The 22,257-nt window shown below is 53.8% G+C and overlaps 1 protein-coding gene across 3 annotated transcripts; it reads right to left on the reverse strand.

The window, feature by feature from the left end:
- Window positions 1–2,177: 2,177 nt before the first annotated feature.
- AMPD1 (adenosine monophosphate deaminase 1) lies at window positions 2,178–22,044 on the reverse strand. Of its 3 annotated transcripts, none has more exons than XM_024211386.1 (15): window positions 21,961–22,044; window positions 12,762–12,936; window positions 11,440–11,602; window positions 9,987–10,152; window positions 9,085–9,304; window positions 8,505–8,634; window positions 7,888–8,082; window positions 7,447–7,578; window positions 7,155–7,318; window positions 6,847–6,973; window positions 6,080–6,243; window positions 4,119–4,239; window positions 3,260–3,433; window positions 2,908–3,018; window positions 2,178–2,556 (listed from the first exon to the last, which is right to left on the reverse strand). In XM_024211386.1, the coding sequence occupies exons 1-15, from the start codon at window positions 21,980–21,982 to the stop codon at window positions 2,398–2,400; spliced, it is 2,223 nt and encodes a 740-aa protein (XP_024067154.1). In that variant the 5' UTR covers window positions 21,983–22,044; the 3' UTR covers window positions 2,178–2,397. The 3 variants fall into 3 exon arrangements, with proteins under 3 accessions (XP_024067154.1, XP_026516917.1, XP_026516918.1); XM_026661132.1 differs by having other exon boundaries at window positions 6,080–6,246; XM_026661133.2 differs by lacking the exons at window positions 2,178–2,556; window positions 2,908–3,018 and having other exon boundaries at window positions 3,266–3,371; window positions 6,080–6,246.
- Window positions 22,045–22,257: the final 213 nt, after the last annotated feature.

The following is a 22,257-nucleotide window of genomic DNA, read 5'->3' on the forward strand; positions in this document are numbered from 1 at the left end:
TGCGGCCTCTCCCAGCAACCACACAGCCCTCCCAAAGCCTCTTCACACTTACTCGCATTGGTTCACACCGAGGTATCAGAATTCAGCAGCTGAAGAGCCAGCGACTGGGATGATCCTGCCTCAGGCCCCAAAAGCGTAATAGGAAATCCCATTAGGAAGGACTGGCTGGGACCCCCTCTGTGAGACAAAAGGGAAGGTGGGGGTTGCTGACAGCCCTGGGAGCTAGCACAGCTACTCAGTATAACACAATACAGACTAGTACATGATATAATTAAATACCCTATTGCCATCTAACAGCTTCTGACACTATCCATACACTCTCCGTTTATTTCTCTGGAGGGAAAATCAAATTCCACCCCACAGTCCAGTACAACAAACTAAGTCCTGAAGACAGGGCCCAGGACTACTCCAGCCATGCCGGCAGTGTTCTGTGGGGTTCAGAGGCAGGAGCTGTGGCATTTACTTGTGGGTGCTTGAAACTTGCAGATGTTTTAATTTTGTGTTTTGGGCCCCTGCCCTTGCATGTAAATGCAGGGCTGTTGTGTTTGCTACAGCAGTGTAATTGCAGCGAAAAGCCACTAGATGGCAACATTTAGGCATTCATTCCAAAGGACAGGCTAGTTGTACAGTACTGTGATTCCCTTCTCGTCACTGTACATTTATTAATGGCACAAATATTTAATCGTAGGCTTTGACTCTCATAGGACAGTAAATCATTACTAAGACCAACTTCCACTTACAAAGCACGTTTTCATCTATGAGGCTCTCAAGGCACTTTCCAAACGATTCATACACGAGTCACTTCCCCATCATAGAAAAAAAGCTGTCATGTCTAAGCAACCCTGCAAGGCTGCACAGTTTAGGACCGTAAGTGAAGAAACATACTCTGGCTGTGCAGTGCCCATCACAAGGGGAGCCTATGGGTCTACAAATAGTAATGATGATGAGATATGGCAGCAGGTCCGTATGTGCTTGATTATGTTCTAGCATTCGTTACATATCACTGATATGAACAGAGCAATTTCAGCCTTCAGCAACCTAGTGAAGGATTTATTTCCAGGCATGACCATCTTTGTTCTGTGTTTGTACAGCACCTAGCACAGTGGGGGACTGGTCCATGACCATGGCTCCTAGGTGCTACTGCAATAGAATAGTACGGGCTGAAGCAAGGCAACAACCAGCGCTTATACAATTCTGGCTGCAGTTTACCTTTTAATTGTATTTCTTGTCCCCACTCAATGCAGCCATAAGTCATGGCGATGTCATGATCAAAGTAAGAATCTAGCTAGCTAGATGAGACTAACAGAGAAAGGGCATTTGTGTACTGATGACAGCTGAGAGAGAAAACAGCAGCTGTTTAAACTATTGGTGGGGATGGCTCATAGATGGGATATTAGGCTATCTGCTAACAACAACTAGGGCTGAGGCTTACAAAGGGAAGGAAATAATTTAATCATTTTGCACTTAGGATGCTGAGTAACAGTTTCTGAACAAAAATGGACCAGTGGGAGCTAGGCCAGTTATTGGCTACCACCTGGGATTCACTGGCTACTCAATTTGTCTTTCAGTCCAGCAAGAGCAAATTTCTTCCTGTCACTGGCTCAGGACACCTCCAGCACATGCCCGTGTGTGTGCGAGAGAGTGGATGCCTGCCAGCTCCACCCTTCCCTGACTCCCATCCATGCAGGGCTGCCATTGCCTTCTGGGCTATTGCTTATATGGGCTCCAAGGGACAGAGATAGCATAGCCTTGATGTGGTCCTTGACCTGTGCCCCTCACTGTCAGCACTTGCCAAGAGGACAGGCAGCCTGAAGCTTTTCAGGGCTGATTCCCTCAGAATAGGCTTATCCACGCAATGCGGGCTGGTGCAGTATAGCCTGTCATAGGGCTGGGAGTTATTCCGCATACAGCATCGATATAGCACTTGTAGAAGTCTGGAGCTGAGTCATTTGCTTCTGATTTGTGAATATCTGAACAGGCAGAATTTGTGTTACCACCTCTGGTGATTTAATCGCCACTCACAATATCTGATTTTTTCGTAAAGCTCCAGCTCCTGGAGTCCTGTGATTAAGAGAGATTCTCACCTTTTGCTTGCAAAAAGTACATTTCCAGCCCTCATGGCTACAGAGAAATGCCTGAAAACATGACACCAAGTGACCCAGAAACCACACAGCAAAGAAAAAGAAGCCAACTTTATTATTTGTTAAAAATCTCATGATTTTCAGGGCCTGACTAGTGATTTTTGAACACCCAGGGCTAGTAACACCACAGAGAAAGGACATGATCTCCCAGTGCTGCCACCACAAGAAAGCAAAGTGCAGTCATGGGTGGGGCTCTGGGCTGCCCCAGGCCCTGACAGAGTGGAGGAGGCGTCAGGGTCCAGGCAGGTTTGGGGATCTACTCCATGATTTTCAGCCCCTCTGCGATGAGGTTGAGTTCATAGCACCAGGTTTCATAGCGATAGGCCATGCGGATCTGAGCTACATTTGTCTTCCAGATGTTGTTGCCTTGGGGCCCCTCCTCACGGTAATTCTCCCCCAGGAACTTGGTCTTCTCCTGGCAGAGACAAGGGAGCAGAATGAAAGGCACTGCATGGATCTATGCCCTCATCTCCTTCGGACAGCCTCCCGCTGCAGGATCCCAGCTGCCCATGCTGTGCACGGGTTAGCATTGGCAGGCTTCTGCAGTCTCCCAGAGAAGCTGCTTCTGTGTCTCAAATTCCCTTTAGCGCCAGGTCTGAGGTGTCACTCTCCGAACAGGCAGAGCCATCCCTCCAGCTCCCCCACCCACTCTGATGCACACATGGAGACAGCTGCAGGAAGGGACATCCTCACTGCCAGGCCACTGGCAAACTGCTGAGCAGATGGCCCCTCCCCCCAGGGAGATGTGGCAGACAGACAGACGTACCTCATGGGACAGACCACATTGCAAGACACTGTTCCTGGCAATCTCACACATGTCACAGGTGCTGAGTTTGAAGACTTGGGCAGCAATGGCGTATTCCTCCATCAGGGGCTCCTAGAGCAACACGAGCATCATATCGGGGGAGAGGAGTGTGCAGCGCCTGCTGCACAGCTCTGTGCCTGTCGGGGCGCAGCAGGCATTCCCATTACTCTGTTATGGCAGTGCCTAGGACCCTCTCCGAGCAGGGCCCCATTGTGCTGGGTGCTGTACAAATAGCTCCCATGTCCCCATACCGCAGTGCAATGGAAGGCCCCTGGGTGGTATTTCCATGCCCAGGCCTGCCCTGGCACCATACCTTGGTGTAGTGGAACTGCATGGGGTCGTCCGTGGAGAGAGAGACCATCAGGCCTTTCTGGTGGAAGTCCAGCAGCGGGTTTTTGGCGTATTCAAGGAAGAGGCTGTTGTTGCTGAGCGGGGACATAGCAATGGGGATTTGGGCAAGAAAGTACAGGTACTGCAGCACAGGACTCTGAAAGGAAGAGCGTGGCTGTCTTCAGGGCAGAGGTGGGGAGCAGGGCAGTGGCAGACGCTGCTGCTTCTCCACTACCTACAGCCCAACCCTTCCATGCCCTGGCAAAGAGAGCTGGGAGGCAGAGCTCACAGCTGCTTTCTGAGAAGGGGAGGGTCAGTCACCGTCCTATAAATCCACGGGGCGTAGATCTGGGCTTTGCCCTTGGCTTAAGCCAATCGTCTCCTCCATGGTCTGTGCACCCTGCAAGCACAGATTCCCACCTCCTCAGCATTTTCTCCAAGCAGACGGCCCAGAGCAGGCATGTCAGTGCTGGGGAACACGTGGTGCTCCAGGCAGGGGGCTGCGTTTGAGTGACATGGGACAGCATATTACAGTTCAGTGTGTAAGAGTCATGTGGGGTGGGGCTATGGCACCAGACTGGGGCTCAGGAGACCTAGGTTAAATTGCCAGCCCTGCCACACACACCTCCAGGGTGCCCTGGGCAAGTCACTTAATGTCTGCGTGCGGGGCCCCAGCCCTGCAGGGCCAGTGGGAGGGTGTGAAGCAAGAGCCACTGGCATTGGCTGTGAAGATAGGGCCTTGGCCAGACCATCCCCCTGCACCGCTGGAGCCATGCAGCTCATAAGAGCGTTGGTGGTGGTGGTGGGGGGAACAACATTAAGCGACTCTCCCCCACACTCACCTTCTTTAGGTTCAGGCCATGGGAGATATTATCTGCTGTCATGAAGGCTGCGAGCAGGTGGGTGATGGCCCCGGCTTCCCCGCAGTGGGGTCGGAACAGGAAGGTGTTCATGCCGCGTTCCCTATGTACAGACAGCAATACAGTAACCCGTGTCTGATGGAAACCTCTCCAAGCCAGGGGGTGCAGCAGCACCCCCAGCACCCCTAGTTCCAGCGCCTAAACATGGGGCTAATGCAGGGAGTGGGAGGGCATTGCTGGGTGGGAACTGAAGCTGAACTGGAAGCCCACTTCCAGGGAGGAACCCCCAGAGCCCAGCCAGACCCGCTCCCAGGGACAGGATCCCCAGAGCCCAGCCCCAGGCCTCAGTGTTTGCCCTTTATTCTCCCTAGTGCATTCAAACTGGGTGCAAGGAGACAGTCTCAGCTGAGCCCAGGTGTTTGCCACAATCACTCATGTCTCCCTGCTGTCAAGGAAGCTTCAGAAATGCCTGGCTCTGGGCTCCTCCACTGGGCAATCTCCACGATGGATGCACAGACCCCAGCAGAGCCGTCCTAGCACCACCTGCACAGTACAAACACAGGTCCCTCTCTGCTTCTGCTGGAGGCAACTCACAGCCAACATCCCCTCCCTCCATATGCGGCGCAATGCCTGTGTGACGCATGGCTAGAAAGGGTTAAACATCCTGCAAAATAAATAACCCTCAAAAGACACCATGGGGAGATAATATTTGTGTTTTTGTGTATTTACATATGTATGAGTAAGGTCCACAATGTAATCAGAAGTCCCTGTCTATGCTGTATTCTGAAAATTCAGAGGTCAAAAGAACATCCTATCGCTTAAATGAATTGTAAACACGGCATAGGTCTGTATTCATCTCTCTTTCAAATGTATAGCAAATAATCTGTGAATGATGGAGGAACAAGCAAATTGCCTTATATTAATTCTATAGCTAAGTACCAGTGATGGACCTCCTTCAAAGTCAGGCTAATCACCTTTTGAATTCCAACTTGTCAAAAGACATGAAATTGTATCAAAGATCCTTGGGTCTTGATTCTGTCATTTCAGATCTGCTTGGGCTTCATCAGGGGAAGTTTGAGTCGCAAGACTGAGGTCCCAGTTATGCTGGTATGCCCTGAATATGATCTTTGGATATTGGACTATAACCTATGAACTATTTCTGAAAGAGCTCTTTGCAACAACAAAGCTCACCATCTATGCGATTAATCTGAACATCAGTGAATTGAACTCATGTCTGTATGTATATTGATCTTTTAACCCTACTCTCTCTCTTTTGTTTTTGAATAAAGTTTAGTTTAGTTATTAAGAATTGTCTGTAGCATGTATTTGGCTAAGATCTGGAATATTCAATAACCTGGGAGGTAATGTGTCTGATCCTTTGGGATTGGTAGAACCTTTTATTTTATATGATGAAATAAGACTTAAAGACATTTTCATCATATTTGACGTGGGTACCCAGATGGAGGCCTGAGACTGGATTACTTTAAGGCAGTGGTTCTCAAACGTTTGTATTGGTGACCCCTTTCACATAGCAAGCCTCTCAGTGTGACCCCCCTAATAAATTAAAAACACTTTTTTATATATTTAACACTATTATAAATGCTGGAGGCAAAGCAGGGTTTGGGGTGGAGGCTGACAGCTTGCGACCCCCCACGTAATAACCTCGCGACCCCCTGAGGGATCCCGACCCCCAGTTTGAGAACCCCTGCTTGAAGGGAACTGTGTTGTTTGGACTTCCGAGTAACCGGTAAGGTAACAAAGAAGCTGTTTTATGCCGGCTTGATAAATCTAAGTATTGGAATATCCACCAGCTATATGGGGATTGTCTGCCCCATTCTTTGGAACTCACCCTAATTGAGTGACCACAGATGGCCCCCACAGCCCGTGAACCAGGTCCCCGCCAGAGGGCACCAGCAGCACATGTCCCCCGTGCGATGACCCACCTGCGGAGGTTGTTGAGCACCACGATGTTGGCGTACATGTAGTACAGGTAGTAGGTATACGACGGGTTCTTCTCATGGCTCCACTTGTCCGGCTTGGGGCTCTTGGTGGAAAACATGTGCCCACTGTGCTTGGACTCGTCGTCCACGCTATCAAAGCCGGTGATCTGCTGGCACGAGCAGACAGGAGTGGGTCAGCCCCACCGCCCTCCGCTGGCTCCTAGGGCTCTCCCAATTGGGGGGGTGTCTGTGAGCAAAGCCAGGCGTCACCTCCCTCCCCATGGGCTAAGCAACCTCGGACACCCATCTCCCCGACCCAGGACACACGGCACTGAGTGCCTGACACCGCCCTCACCCCAAGCACCACAGCACATGCAGTGCAGGAGGGGGCCCAGCTCCCCCAGCACATCCCCTGCCCACCCTGCCCAGAACCCCATGCAGAGCCTGGCACATGCAGCGCAGGAGGGGTGCCGGGCTCCACCCACTAGCCTGGGCCCCTCTTAAAGGCCCAGCACCAGGCAACTCGGAAAGGAGCTTGCTCGCTCATCTCACAGGCCTCCCTCTCCTGGCACCTCCCAACCCCAACCCATTTCTCTGGTTGGGGCCAGAGCAGGGAGGGTGGAAGGCTGACTTCCCCGACCTGTGGGGGAGGGCTCGATGCTAATGCCGAGCTTACCAGTGTGGCAGATAGTGGTGGGGTCTGAGCCCCAGAGGCACCACCCCTCCCGTCAGCGCTTCGTCAGGCCCAGGCCTCTCTGTACAGCACTCACGTGTCGCAGGAATACGCTCAGCTCCTTGTTGGCCTGAGGACTGACTGTCGCTTCAAACACAGGCACAAAAATATTCTCCAGCATCTTCCCAAAGTGGGGGAGGAAGTTCTTGGCCCTGAACACGTCGCTGGGGACAGAGACCAGGGTTAGCCTCCAGCAGGAGAGCCACACAGCCCCCAGAATGGACAGAACGCCTCCCCCCGAGGCCCTTCTACAGTCACCCCACAGCTGCCACATCAGTAAGTCAGGATGCTCCTGCTCCCGCCAGCCTTGCCCCGACACCCGGAATCTCACCCCATGGCACGTACTAAATCCTGGGCACTTGGATCATCCACTTCATGTTGGGGGAGTAGACCCTGTGCCTGTTGAACCAGCTGGCCAGCTTGGGCCACTCCTCTGGCGAGCGCCCATAGATGGACAGGCGGGGTTCCGCGTGCTGGTACCTGGCATCCTCCAAGTCAGAGCCAACTTCCTGCAGACGTAAGGGTGCAGGTGGTCACGTGTGCCTCACTCACTTGGCTGGAACTTGGCATACTGTGGGCATACAGGCTCCTTCCTGCTGCGTTGGGTTCCCCTTGTGTCCCCACACCCCCGGCTCACCTTGATGATGGTGGCAAAGTACTCGCCATCAATGGTGTTTTCTGTCTTCAGGTAGAGGTCACGGAGCTCACTGGCTCCCACCGGGTTGTACTTGTCATTAAACTTGTCAAAGCGCTGGAAGGTCTGGCGCCCCTGGGGTGCAAATCAGGGTCAGAGCCAAGGGCGGATAATGCTTCATGGACCTAACGGGGCGGGGTGCGATGGCCTAAGGCCTCGCTGGAGAGGAGAGGGTTAACCCCAATTCTAGAGAAGAGCATTGGCCACCCTGCCATGGGACAGAGCTGGTGCAGTATGTGCCTGGGGAGGGGTCCCGAGTGACAGAAGGCATGTGATGGAGTGCCCCTAGGAGAAGTAGGTGAGGGTGCCCATGGGGCATGTGGGGACATGGCCCTGCGGGAAGGCAGGCATGGGACGTCTTATAGCAAAGGCCAACAGACTCACAGCGTGAACATCCAGAGAATCCACCGTCAGGCCATAGGGGTGCATGTTGAGCTGCTGGAAGAGCTGCTTCAGGGTGAGTTTCTTGCCCTTGGCGTCATACACGACCCTCTCCGCATCCACACGGTACGACTTCTTGATGAAGCGCAGCAGGTGCTTCTGGTTCATGCAGGCCGCAGCATGAATGTGGGTGTCCACCTGCCAGGCAGAGGGGAGCCATCAGTCTAGCCAGGGCCCAGGTGGTGAGGAGGCAGGGCAGCCAGGCCCATAGAACGGAATGCTGCTGACACTGACTGCAGCCATGGCAAGTCGGCCCTGGCATCAGGGAGCACATCAGCCTGGATCCCAGTAAGCGATGGTGACCACCGGGGGCTAGCAGGGGGTACTCCCTGTGCCTGCACCCCAGCCACTCCTCCGCACGCTCCCACCTCCGGGGGTGACCCAGGGTCTGCTCAGGGGTCACAACAGCTTGTGCTCCCCCATAGAGAGGTGCGGGATGGGGAAAGCTGCCTGAGCACCACCTGCCCTATGGTGGAAGGCGTCAAGGCAGAGCCTGCATGCCCCTGGCTCAGCCCATCTGACAGGCCAGCAAGGTCTGTGCGTCTGTCCCAGGCCCTCACCTTCCTGCAGTTGTAAAAATCCCGATGAGGGTTGTTCTTCAGCTCCTTCAGCTCCTCCATCTCATTCAGCATCTCGTGCACACTGAACTTGGAGGAGAGGAACTTCAGGCGCCGATGAGCGTAGGTTTTCCTGACAGAGACAAAGGGTCAGAACCCAGGCGCGTTCAGGCCCAGCTGAGTGCATGGGACCTGGGGATGCTACAGGTGGTGCAAACAAGGGCACGGCTGCCACGCAGCTCACATATGTCATGACATTCCTGCTGTAATGACCTGAATCCTATAGCGCCAGCGGCTAGGGCAGTGGCAGCATCCTGCCAAACTCCTCCAGGCCAGGTTTCAGTCCCAGAGCGGGCCCAGTCATGAAGGCCTGCAGCAGGGCTGGGCTCCTCTGGGCACCAGGGGCCTGGCAGGTATTGCTGGGGGCCCGGCCAGCCCCTCTGACTGAAGTGGGAGCTGGTGTCCTGCCTGAGGGCTGCAAAGTTCTGCAGTGCACAGCCCCTGGCAGCGCTGGAGCACAGCCGGACTGGGGTCCCCTGACATCCCTCTGTGTGGCAGGGCGGGGGCCTGGCTGGGCACTTACATGGGTCCCTGTGCAATCAGGGCGAGGAGGAAGTTCATGTCATCGAGGAAGTCCTCGAGGTTGGGGTAGGGCAGGTCCTTGGGCTTCCCTCGTCTGGCAGCCGCTGCGTCGGCATAGACGTAGACCACACCGCCCTGCATGCAGACGCAGTAGCCCAGGTCCTCGGGCAGATTGTCCGACCGGAAAGGGTCCTCACCCTCCTTCACAGCGGGGGTGAACACTGTCCCGAAGGCAGAGTGCAGGTGAGCAATGGGCCTGGCAGGGCAGCCTTTGCCACACGGCTGTACTCCGGGGCTGAGGGCAGAGTCAGCGCCGGCCTGCGCATGAACACAGGTAGCCCACCCTGGAACCCAAGGCCAGGCCAATGGCTGCCCAGCATGGGGCCCAGACAGACACAGGCGGCTGCCGCCAACGGGCTCCTCTGGGGGCCCTTCCCTGCCCCAGTGCCTGGGCTGCTCCCTGCCTCTCTGGTGGTGGAGCCGGCATCCCAGCTCTCTGGCTGCTGAGTCTCTCCAGGCCCGCAAAGCCTGAGCAAGAGCACGGCTTGCCCAGAGACACAAATTATTGGCGGAGATCTGACAGCCCTGGAGGGATCTGGGGCACGGAAACGAACGAGTGTATGCGTGGCAGAGAGCTAGGGCATTCAGAGGGGCTCCACTCCCCCCACATCATGGGGTCAGTCTCTGCAGGAGACTGGTTCCAAGCTTGATAGGGTGAGGCTGCATTCCTGTAGCCTCAACAACAGGAGTCATTTCCTCCACATAGATGCAGGTTCAGCACCCCCGGCACTGCTACCGGGGACACCCCCTCGCCTGCACAGCCCTGGGCTCCCCAGCTGCTCTTCAAAGGCTTCCTGTTTGTGCTGGTTGTGAGTTACCCTGGAAGTCATGGCTGCTAGGTACCTGGGGCATGCCCATCCTCGGCTTGCCAAACCTCGCCTTCCATGTTGCGCAGATACTGGGACGGGGTCTTGGGGAACCTCTGAAACGATTTCTGCATGTATTTCTCCCGGATGCACAAAGCCCGGTAGAGGCCTCTGCAGACGACTTCAAAATCCTCAATTGTGACCTGCAAAAGTTCTTTGTTGAGGACAGTGGTGTGTGCAGCATGTGGGGGCCTGCTCTGGGCCTGTGGGAGCTCCCGGCCTTGCTGGGACGCGCAGACAGACACGCTCGCTGTGCACGTGCTGGAGAACAGCTGAATCAAGGCAAGGCCTGGGTTCCCCTGGAGCCCACCCCCACATGCCTGGCCCAAGCAGGAAGCCTGGCAGTCATTCTCCAAGCCCTGCCCTTTCAGCCTGGCTGACAGCGTTGTGTGCAGCTCAGAAAGGTGCTTGCTGAGGTAGAAGGAAAGCCCCAGAGGCCAGGACAAGCCATTAGGGGCACTGTCCTGGAGCGCAACTCCCAGCTGCTGTCTGACATCTCACTCTGAAGCTGCAGCCTAGGGTGCTGCAGGGGCTATTTTAGGAGCACAAGCTGGTCCCGCTTCAATTTCATCTGACCCAGCACATCATCAGCACATCTAATTTATTGCAGAAGGCAAATGTTGTGTGGGCAGCCCCGGGAGGTCAGGCCAGGTCGCTGGCGAGCGACAGGAGCAGGGGATTGCCACCCAGCAGCTGCAGTGGCTGGCTGGGACCACGGCTAGGGAGTGATGCTGGAGCGGCCGTCTCAGTGCACCGAGGAGTGTCTTGTAACCCACGCCATCCTGTAATGGCCCCTGCCTTTGCTGCTTGGCCCCAAACTGACCCAGGAGGGCGGGGCTGCACCTGCGCATGGTGGGGGCTGAGGTGAAAGGGGCCTCTCTGTGATTCTCCACAGGCAGAATGCATGCTGAGCATGGGCCCGGCAGTCACCGCACCAGGTGTGTGCATGCAATTCACACGGTGACAGACATAGCGCATGCACAGTCACAGCCTTGCATTTCTGCCCCCCTGCCCAGCCCTGACCTGGTGACTGGCTGGAGCACTATGCAGGGAGGTACTAAGGGGTCTCAGCAACTGCTCCATCTGCCCCCCTGCAGCATCTCTTCTTGAGGGGCCACAAGGGCCCTGTGCCTTCCCAGCCATCCCACAGAGAAGAGCCCATGAGTTTCTCTGACACATACATTGGCTTGGACCTTTGGGATCACTAGGGAATTAGCAGGGTGCTGCCATCTGCCCAGACTGAGCTGGGAGAAATGGCCTCTCCTATGCATTTAAACAAGGGGCACGCACGTGCACATTCCCAACTCCCTGGTGATAGCAGGGATTGAGGCAAGCAGCCAGGAGAGAGGAGGGCAGAGGGCGTGGAGGGGGAGACCGGGAGAGGAAATGGCGCTAAGACGTGGGAGGGAGCAAGGCACGCTGGCGCTTACCCCTGAGGCATAGTTCCCTGTGATCTGCACACGCTGGAAGTCAGGCACAGACTGGTACAGTGGCGAGGCAGCGATGAACTCCTCAATGGTGGATAGTTTGGTGGCAGAAGTTTCAGCAATGGGCAGAGCAAGTGCAATTGTCTTCAGGGAAATCCGCTTCTTCCTGCAGAGGACGGGGGGACCGCCTCAGCCTGGGCACTGGCAGCACCATGTGCCCTGCAGGCAAGGCAGGGCCCTGCCCAGCGCTAGGGGTCAAAGGACTATGCCCAGGTATTCAAAGGGAAATAGTGCAATTAGCAGCATGTCCTTTCCTGTCTCAGTGCAAACCCGGGCTGTCTGCACCGATAGAACAGTACAATCCAATGCCTCGGCCATCCGAGATGCTGTTTGTCTCCCTGGGTCAAGCCATGGCTGGCGAGAGACATATTCCAGCTCCTGTCCCAGGTGTGCCAAAAGGGGGGGGGGAGCAGAGGCTGCAGCAGAAGCTTTGGTCCCACAAACTTGGCTCTCCAGGAGTCAGAGCTCCGTGATGTTTCCAGCCATAGCAGGGTTTGCAACTTTTAATTTGACACTAATCCTAGATTATTGGCTGGAATAACTGGACGCTGTCTGAGTACTTGCATGGCCCTTGTCACCACAGTCTCTGAATGCCTCACAGTCACTAGTGGGGGTTGCCCCTCTGCCCCCTGGGCGGCAGGGTCGGGAAAGCTAAGTGACTGGCCCAAGGGCACACAGGGCATCTGTGGTGGAGCCTGGACCAGGCCCCTGGTCTCGAGGCCCAACCCAGCACTCATCTCTGGGGAGCAGTGGCTGAACGCACCAGCCTGTGAGCGATGCTCAGGCAGCATGATGAGGCCTGCAGCACAGAGCGACTGGACAGACAGTCTGGATGGATGGATGGCCGGAGTCAATCAGGGGAGTACCCACCTCTTACCACAGGGATTTGTTTGTGGGCCCAGCCCCTAAGACAACACTCCTGGGGCCACCAGACACCAGCACCCATGGAGGAGTGTGTGCTGGGGGCAGGTAATGTGATGAAACACCTGGAAACAAACAGCATGAGCTGCCCAGCAGGCTCTCCATGGCCATGGCCGGGGAACCTCTAGGCCAGACAGACAGTGGCCAGCCCAGGTTGTCCCAGAGAGTTCACTGAGATATTCCCAAGCCATAGTTAAAGTTTCCATCCTCGTCTCCTGGTATAAGGGCATGCAGGGGGCGGAGCTGGGGGCTAGCAGGGCCAGGGCAGGTGTCAGCGGTGGGAAGCTTTCAGCCTGTCCCTCCCCACAGTGCCCCAGGCCTACTGCCCCTCACCCAGCTCTCACCGCTTGTCAGCCGTGGCTGTGGTCTCCTGGTGGATCATGTGCTCCCTCATTTCATGGTGCAAGATGGGGCAGATTTCTTCCACATCAAAAGGTGAGATCTCGTGCCTGCTGTCCTCGTCCTTCACCTCAGAGGCAAAAACCTTCTCAGCGAAGGAGCGCATCGCCTCATCCGTCTCTGCAGGGAGAAGGTGCCCTGGTGACCTGGCCAGTCTGCGCCCAGCCACCCATGACCAGGCAGGACTCCTCCCACCCAGCAGGATGAGGTGCTCCAACCCCCATACCCATCTGGCAGAGCCAAATTCAGCTGTTAGCTACATCTTTGGTCCCTTCTGCTTGCACTTCATCTCCCAGCAGGACTGCGTGTCCCAGACACCCAGGACAGGGGAGCAAGGGAACAGCTGTTGTCTTGATGCTAATTTCTCAGGGCCTGTCATGGGCTAAGTGGGGCTGGAGACTTGTCCTGACTACAGTGACCAGATGTCCCGATTTTATAGGGACAGGCCCAATTTTGGGGGCTTTTTCGTATATAGGCACCTATTACCCCCACCTCCTGTCCCGATTTTTTACATTTGCTATCTGGTCACCCTAGTCCTGACTTCACCCAGCTCCATAGGCAATGCTTGCTTGGGCCGAGGGGAAGGTTGGGGCTGAGGGGGGAACAAGTCCACGGGCAGGGGACTGAGTGGGGGTGGACCCAGAAGGGGCAGGCATGTGGGAGAACACACAGGAGGGGAGTGAGAGTTAGCACAAGCCCCTTCCTGACTCCCCAGCTGGGTGCTGCTCTCCGCATGTCACTTACACACAGCATCCAAGGTAGGATGGAGGCAGTGATGAGGCTGAAGATGGACATAGAGCTACTCCCCAAGTGGTATATGGAACATGACAGGGGACTATACGCTCCTGAATGGTGTGGAGAAAGTGACTAGGGAAGTGTTATTTACCTCTTCATATAACTCATGAACCAGGGGTCACCCAATTAAATTATTAGGCAGCAGGTTTAAAACAACAATAAGGAATTACTTCTTCACACAATGCACAGTCAACCTGTGGAACTCATTGCCAGGGGCTGTTGTGAAATCCAAAAGAACAACTGGGTGCAAAAAAGAACTGGATGAGTTCATGGAGGCTAGGGTGATCAAGGGCTATTAGCTGAGATGGTCAGGGACTCAGCCTCATGCTCTGGGTGTCCTTAAGCCTCGGACTGCCAGAAGCTGGGACTGGATGACAGGGGATGGAGCATGTGATAGTTCCCCTGTTCTGTTCATAGCCTCTGGCACTGGCCACTGTCAGAGACAGGACACTGGGTTACATGGGCCACTGGGCTGACCCATTGTGGCTATTCTTATATTCACTTGACCCTGGGGGTAGGACTGGGAGAGCAGGAGTTTCCCTGCTGCTGCTCCAGGGACCTTGTCTAGCAGGTGGGACCCAACATTTGCTAAAGACAATCCAGCCTGAACTGGGAGAGCTGGTGCCTGTGCTCAGCGCCATGGACATGATTTGGTGGTGGCCCTACTCTGTGCCATTCAGGGCCTTCCACAAATGGGGGATGAATGGCGTTGGTGTTTGGCTGCCCCAGACACCTCAGTGCCATTCGGTTGCGCTCCACACTCTGGGGCGAGGCTGGGGCCGCTGGGGTTTCTGGCCTGTTTCGCCCCATGGGGCTGGGAGCACTAGGTAAGGGGACTGCTGGCCGCCCACTGGCACTTAGTAGGGTTTTTGGTTGGCCCTCGCCAGTGATTTATTTGTAATGGCGCAAAAGGGAGCACTGGCACCTCACCCAGTGCCAAAGGAAAGGGGCAGAGCCAATGAGAAATCAGGAGCCTGAGACTGACAGTCCCCTGGGCCAATGGGGAGAGGTCAGTGCTCCAGATCAGCCCGATTGACAGGGCAGACAGGCCAATGAGGGAGTCAGGAGCCGGGGTCCCATCCTCCGAGTGGGCTGGAGCTGCCCGAGGCAGCGCAGGGCCGAGCTAAGGGGAGAGCAGGGGCCGGAGCTGGGCCGGGGGCAGAGCCAGAAAGGAGCAGCCCAGAGAGCAGAGCTGGGCCGGGAGCAGAGCCGCGCCGGCCAGAGGGGCAGCCCGGGGAGCTGCGCTGGAGGCAGAGCCGCAGCCGCGCTGAGGCAGGAGCTGGGGCTGTCCAGAGCCGAGTGCGGTGAGCAGCTGGGGAGCGCGAGGGGGGACCCCAGGCAGAGGGCCCAGCGCAGGGAGAGGTCACCAGCCAAGGGGTCTCACAGGCCGGACTGGGAGGGGGCAACGCTGGGGGGAAGGGCCCTGCCACCTAGAGCCTGAGGGCGGCCCTGGGTTGCCAACTTTCTGACCAAACAAAACCGAACACCCTTGCCCCGCCCCTTCTCTGAGGCCCCGCCCCCCACACTCACTCACTCATTTTCACCAGGCTGGGGAGGGCCCTTTCTCAACCGGGTGTTCGGTTGAAAACCGGCAGCCCACCCGCAGCGTCCCTGCCTTATTTTGTTTGTTGGTTGCTGTTTAATCAATCGTGTTTGCTTTGAACTCTATGTAATGAGCAGTGGGTCGGGGACGTGGCCAGGGCAGAGAGAGCACCCCGCCGTGGGGACACCCTAGCCACTGTCCTAAGTGACCACAACGAGACTGGGGGTCCAGCCCCCCAGGGATCCTGGGCCCGGCCTTGTCGGGGTTACGAGGACTCTGCCCCATGGGAGGGAGGAAGGGGACCCTCAAGGGCAGGCAGGCTCCTGGGTAAAGGGAGTGGGAGCGAGGACTAAGATCCTTTAGCTAGCCAGTGCCACAAGGGTGGTGTCTGGGGTTGCCAACTCTCCAGGATTGCCCTGGAGTCTCCACAAATTAAAAATTATTTTTCCATTAAAGATTTTGTCTTGATGAAACCTCCAGGAACAGGGCAGGCCTTAAGTAAAATGGCACCCCGGGCGAACTAGCATTTTGGTGCCCCCCTTTGTCCCCGGCCCCCATGGACTCCCCGCCTGCACCCCCAACCCCTGCACTCCCCTGCTGCCTGCATCTCCAACCCCTGCCCCTCTCTTGCACCCGAACCCGTGCATTGTGCCCCCTTTGCCCCTAAGCCCTGAACCCCTCTCCTGCGCCCACGTGGGAAAACTGACCAGGATGCATGAAGCAGCTGGCATTACTGCTTGCTCTCCCCCCCTACCCCCAAATACTCCTCCTCCACGCAGCCGTGGGGGCTGTGAGAGGGAAGCAAGGACCGGCATCACGGCTCCCTGCATCCAGATCACTTTCCCCTCCCGGGCTGTGTAAGTGCTTGGTGTTGCTCCTCGCTCCCCCATTCCCAGCCCCTGGGGCAGGGCGCAGAGGAACATTGGGGGAAGTATCTGTGCATCTCTGCTTGTCCCCCACCCCGTTCCTCAGCCAGGAGGAAACAGGGAGAAATCTGGGCGCCCCTCCACGCGGCACTCCCGTCAGCCAGGAGCAAGTTCTGACTTTAAACCGGCAGTGCGCACCTCTATGCTGCTGCACGGCGCCCCCTTGCCCATGGAGCCCCCGGGCAGTTGCTTGGTGGCCCCGCCCCTAAGGCTTGCCCTGTCCAGGAATATGTCCAGCCAAAATTGGCAACCACATAGGCCAGGAAAGTTCCCCACGATAGCAGAACCATTCCTCCGCTTACATCTAGAAAGGGGCTTCCTTAAGCTACCAGATGCTATAGCAACAATGGAGCATGCAGAAACAGCCACCTGGGAGCCAAACCAATGAGCTCCTGTACCCCTCAAGGTGCAGCTCCAGAGATTGCTGGAAGGGAAAGGGGCCTGTGCATAACTATGCACAACTGACATGCCACCTAAAGCTGCAAGGCACTAGCAAGGACTCAGCCACTTCTGGGGGGTTGAAGCAGTGCCTGGCCTCCTGCACGGCCCCCTGCAGGGCACAGACACTTCAGAACAGCTCCAGAAAGTGAATGCTCCCTGGACCGAACCGCCCCACAGTGAGCCTGGGCAGCCCGTGAACGTGAGCTGAGCAGCCCATGAATGTGATGTATGGCAGGAGGGATGTGAACTGTGATGAGCAGAAGGCTGGAGGATGGCCTATGCTGGGGATATGCACATGCAGCACCACTTCATGGAAGCACAACGAGCAGGTGATGAGGTGCCAGGACTGGGCCACATCTGCACGACAGAAACAACTGAATTGGGGGAGTTCCTGCTCTGAACCCACAGCTTCTACCTGGACATGGCCTTAGGGAGGCAGCAGCATTTTATCCCCTGGCATTTGAATTTCAGCTCTAAGGTTCCACCCTTGAGAGAAGGCTGCTGAGGCAACCTTGTTCCCAGCAGCTGCAAGATCCTGGGGCAAAGAGGCTCATGCTCAACTCTGCATCCAGCAGCAGCGTCACTGCAAATTCAGGAGTTGTGTCCATTTCTCAGCAGTTCAGGTTTTGCTATAGAAGCAGCTCCAGATCTATGTGACACAAGGGCCAGGCAGTGGTAAATTGCCGTGAGCCTGAGGGATGCACTGAGTTGTCGTAGCTATTTGCAGTCTCGTAATCAGAATAAATGCAACTTCTGAACCACTACTCTGCTCATATCTTGCTGGCAGATGGGGACACTGGGTGTGTGAGTTTCCCAGCATTTGCAGATTATCAGTTTGTCCTCACCATGTCCACGGTAGAAGGGGAGGGTGCAAGGGGCTGCGCATTGTGGGCCCCTGACCTGGATAAAGGAGACTAAGGCTCCGGTCTTGGTCCCAGTCAAGTCTGTGGATTGACTGCAGTGAGAGCAGGAGGTGGCCAGAGAATGCTAGGTTAGCATGAGTCATACAGCAGAGAAGTGAGGTACTTGTTAGATTTGGGAGAAAACCGATTTTTTTCTCCCTTTAGTCCTGCTCGTTTCACAGAGAACGAGATATAACCCCAAGTTAGGGTGACCAGACAGCAAGTGTGAAAAATTGGGACAGGGGGTGGGGGGTAAGAGGACCCTATATAAGAAAAAGACCCCAAAATCGTGACTGTCCGTATAAAATCGGGACATCTGGTCACCGTACCCCAAGTTATGGAGGCCCAGCCTCTCCACTGGCCTGAGCTGCAGGCTCAAGGAGTTAAAGGTCAAGCTGGAACTTTACAAAACACCAACTGATGGGGGAGGGATAGCTCAGTGGTATGAGCATTGGCCTGCTAAACCTAGGGTTGTGAGTTCAATCCTTGAGGGGGCTACTTAGGGATCTGGGGCAAAATCAGTACTTGGTCCTGCTAGTGAAGGCAGGGGGCTGAACTCGATGACCTTTCAGGGTCCCTTCCAGTTCTATGAGATAGGTATATCTCCATATATTATATTAACTGTTAAGGAAACGTTTAATAACAAATAGCAGCTTTAGTGATTGTAAACAGCCAGACAGTCAAAACACATGGAAACCAATTCTACTTGTGGTCCAGGCTGGTTCCTGGCATGTATTGCTGGGAAATGGCTGCTTCTTGGATTGTTAACATATTGCCATGGTCATTTGTCTATTGGCTATTTCCAGTGCTAATTTGTCAGGTTCACACCCCAGCAGCCACACAAGAAAGGGCCAGTAATATTCATGTTTCTCTTCTGCTGTTGGAGGTCAAATAAAAACAAACAGAGATGATCAGCTCTCACAAGTCCCCAGATGCTTCTCCCTCCCATCAATATTAGCATTTGTGCAGAAAAATGTGCAGAATTATTTCAGTGGCAACTATTCTAAATTGTTCTGTTTGCACTAGACTAGTGCACTGTGTCACTTTGCAGTGATAGGAAATATCTCAGTTACACGTACAAATTCTGCTTTGACTGTTTTACAAGGTTGCCTTAATGCTACACCTGAAATAACTGTGTTGCAAACATCTCATTCCTATTTGGGGGCTGTTCAGCCATTACATGGAGCCTAAAATCTGCATCAACGACTTCAGCTCAGTTCTGTGCAAAAGCTCTATCTAAAAACCTGGTCCGGGATTTTCCTATGTCCATCTGAGGAGAGCAGCATTTGATAACAGGATCTGAGCAGGGTTAGATGGAGAAGAGCTGGGATCCTCCAAGGCAGCAGCTTTTGCTAATGGAGTCTATCCTCTGGCCAGCCAGAGATGGGACAGCTAGCACTCCATAATCGTCACTTAGCTCATGGCCTATTCAGAATTATATAAGAATAATTATTGAATACATTGACTCATCAAATAAGACCCAGGCAGCCTTGTCAGGTGTTTCCACACTCCTGCACTCAAGGGCAGGCAGCACAATCCAGCACAGGATGCCAGAGCACAGAGTTAGCAGAGACTCCTTTGGCTCCTAACAAGAAGCTGATGTTTTAGCGATTTGACTGGTCTGGGAATTGTTCTGGATCCACCAATGGGAGAAACAAAGGTGGTGAGAAACTCCCACAGCCTGTGCCTCAGCAAGGGGAGGGTAAAGAAATGAATATTGCTACAAGCTTGCGCTTTTGATTTGGTGTCTGAGAAACTCAGGTTTATAGCATCATGGAGATGTAGGGCTGGATGGGGCCTCAAGATGTCATCAAGTCCAGCCTCCTGCACTGTGGCAGGACCAAATAAACCTAGACAATCCCTGCCAGCTGTTTGTCCAACCTGTTCTTAAAAACCCTCAGCGATGGGGATTCCACAACCTCCCTTGGAAGCCTCTTCCAGAGCCCAATTATCCTTAGAATTAGAAAGTTTTTCCTAATATCTAACCCCCAATATCCCTTGCTGCAGATTAAACTTCTGGTCCTACCTTCAGTGGATATAAAGAACAGTTGATCACCATCCTCTTGGTAACAGCACTTAACATATTTGAAAACTGTTTTCAACCCCCTCCACCCCCCACGTCTTTTCTCAAGACTAAACATGCCCAGTTTTTTAACTTTCCCCCCGATCAGGTTTTCTAAACCTTTGATCATTTTTGTTGCTCGTCTCTGGACTCTCCAATTTGTCCACATCTTTCCTAAAGTGTGGCGCCCAGAACTGAACATAGTACCCTAGCTGAGGCCTCACCAGTGCTGAGTAGAGTGGGACAATTACCTCCCATGTCTTACACACAACACTCCTATTAATACATCTCAGAATGATATGCTGCTGGAGGAATAGCAGAAGGGGCAACTTTGATCATATGTGGTGGGAATGTTCTTTCACCAAATGTTTTTGGAGGCAGATGTTCCACCAGTCTTCCACTACTTTTCAAACATAGTTCACGCCAGGGCTTGCTTTCCTGGTTATGATTACAGTTAGGTATTGGGGAAATACCTGTCATTTATATTTAGCAAATTTCCAGCTATTATCTTTATTGAAAATAAATTGACAATAGGCATTTCGTTAGCTTTATACTCTCTAGAGCTCAATATAAAAAGTTGAGCTCAAGGAGTCTCTGCTAACTCTGTGCTCTGGCATCCTGTGCTGGATTGTGCTGCCTGCCCTTGAGTGCAGGAGTGTGGAAACACCTGATCTGGAATTCAAACTGTAGAGCAAACAAGTTCTATGGGCTGATTGTCATAGGGGCCTGACCCGCTGCCTTTGGTTGGCTGCTGCTTGCTGAACACTTCTGATTAGAGTGAACCTGGATCAGATGAATTCCTTGGCCAGTACTTCTTCCTTAATGACCTTTACCCCCTCCTACCAACTTCCTTTGGCTCCAGTCCTTCTCACATTGTACCTCTCTGACACACCTCAGACCTCTTTTATTCCACCTAATGTTTTCTTTGGTTCTAGGTAATTCTGGCTCACCGCCTGTCCCACTCACATTGGGATGAGATTAGTGAAGTTTACTCTCCTGTCATTGAGACTGGATGATGCATACCAGAGCCCCACCATCCCCTTTAGTCTGAATCATCTGGACTAATGATCTGTCACTAGTGCAGTCTGTAGAACTGAGCACAGATTGTGAGACCCACAAATCCACGTTGGGATCCCTGCACACATCCACAGTTATTGATGTACAATGTATACTATATAATCTATAATCACACTTCTCATATAATTTGCCAAGTCTCAGGGGATCCTAGTTATTGCCTTGCAGGTTCCATTCCCAGCTCTTTTCTTCTGTTTGCTCCCTCTTATCTGCCATGTTACAGGCTGCTCTGTTCTTGCCCAAGGCCAGGCAATGCCAGACACTTGTTTGACACAGTCAGTTTGAAGCTGGCTGCTGGGTGTGGTCACTCAGAGAGGATCCTTTCACTTTTCCCTGTCCCAAGCAATTGGGATTTGTGTCAGTACGCTAGGATGACCAGATGTCCCGATTTTATAGGGACAGTCCCGATATTCAGAGCTTTTTCTTATGTAAGTGCCTATTACCCCTCACCCCCATCCCGATTTTTCACACTTGCTATCTGGTCACCCTACAGTACGCTGAGCCATTTACCTAGCACAGCCTTAGAATCCAACAGCCTTACACACCTCGGTATACCTGTGATGCGGGCAGACCCAGCGTAGCACTTGGTAGGAAGGCTGGTCTGATGAATGCTGGAGGCTTGATGAGTGATGGAGGAGCAGGAAGGATGTTCAGTCCTGAGCTACTAAGTCAGCTCCTTACCTTTGCTGCAAACTCCCTTCACGTTTCTGCTCCACGTTCTCCCTAAGTCACAAATCATTTCTTGCTAGTTTAACGTGAGTAGAGCACCACAGCTTCACTCAGTGTCCAAATCCGCAGGAGCACATTGCTTCTCTACTTGCCAGACAGAGCAACAGGGAATCTCCAGTAGCCCCAATTCTTTTTGCCGACCCTCTCTCTCTTCAGATGCATTCATGATACATCCAGACATTTGGCTTCAGCTGGGGTGCTGGCATCAGTCACAGTTGCAAGTTGAGTGTTAGGACTGAACCCAATTTGCTTTAGCACCACTCTACATGCTCAGCAGGTCCTCGTTGTGGGGACCTGTCCACTGGCTTTGTCTTCTGCATGGTGGAATCCACTCACCTGGCCATTTAATTCAGTGCATTTATTTGCAGCCCTGTGTCTCCCTTATTTGGCTTATCACCCTGTACATCTTCTATGTGAAATCCTGGCTCCATTAAAATCCACCGCAAAACTCCCCTTGACTTCAGTGGGGCCAGGCTTTCACCTTGTGTCTGTGCCATCTACAATATAGCATGTAGCTGCCTCTTTATCCCCAAACAAAAAGCAAGAGACCCCCTTTAAGGTTTGACTGCTGCCATCTGCATCACCAGACATAATGGGCACATCAAGAGAGACTTTGCAGTTGACAAAGAGCACTCTCTGGCTGCTCACCTCATTGACTTTCTTTAGACCTACCTGCAACTTTCACTTGTGGCATCTTTGCTACAAGCTGTTGGAGCCCCGAGTAACTCGCTGCGGTGAGGGAGTGCGGGCGGCTGAGTGAAGCTGCACAACAGCCTAACACAAATGTTACTGCTCTATATCCCCCTGTAACCAGAGTCCCTTCTCTAAAAGGAGAGGAGGGATCAGATATGGAACTATTTAAAGTTGCAGCCAAGAGCAGTCTCGGTGAAACAGGTGACGCTGAAGGCCAGCATTAACTTTAGTGACCGTGAAGTACCAGAAAGCTAATGCAGAACTTAGAGTCTGTGC

This window comes from Terrapene carolina, unplaced genomic scaffold (assembly GCF_002925995.2).
Source record: "Terrapene carolina triunguis isolate 2854851 unplaced genomic scaffold, T_m_triunguis-2.0 Scaffold926, whole genome shotgun sequence".
NCBI classification, from domain to species: domain Eukaryota; kingdom Metazoa; phylum Chordata; order Testudines; family Emydidae; genus Terrapene; species Terrapene triunguis.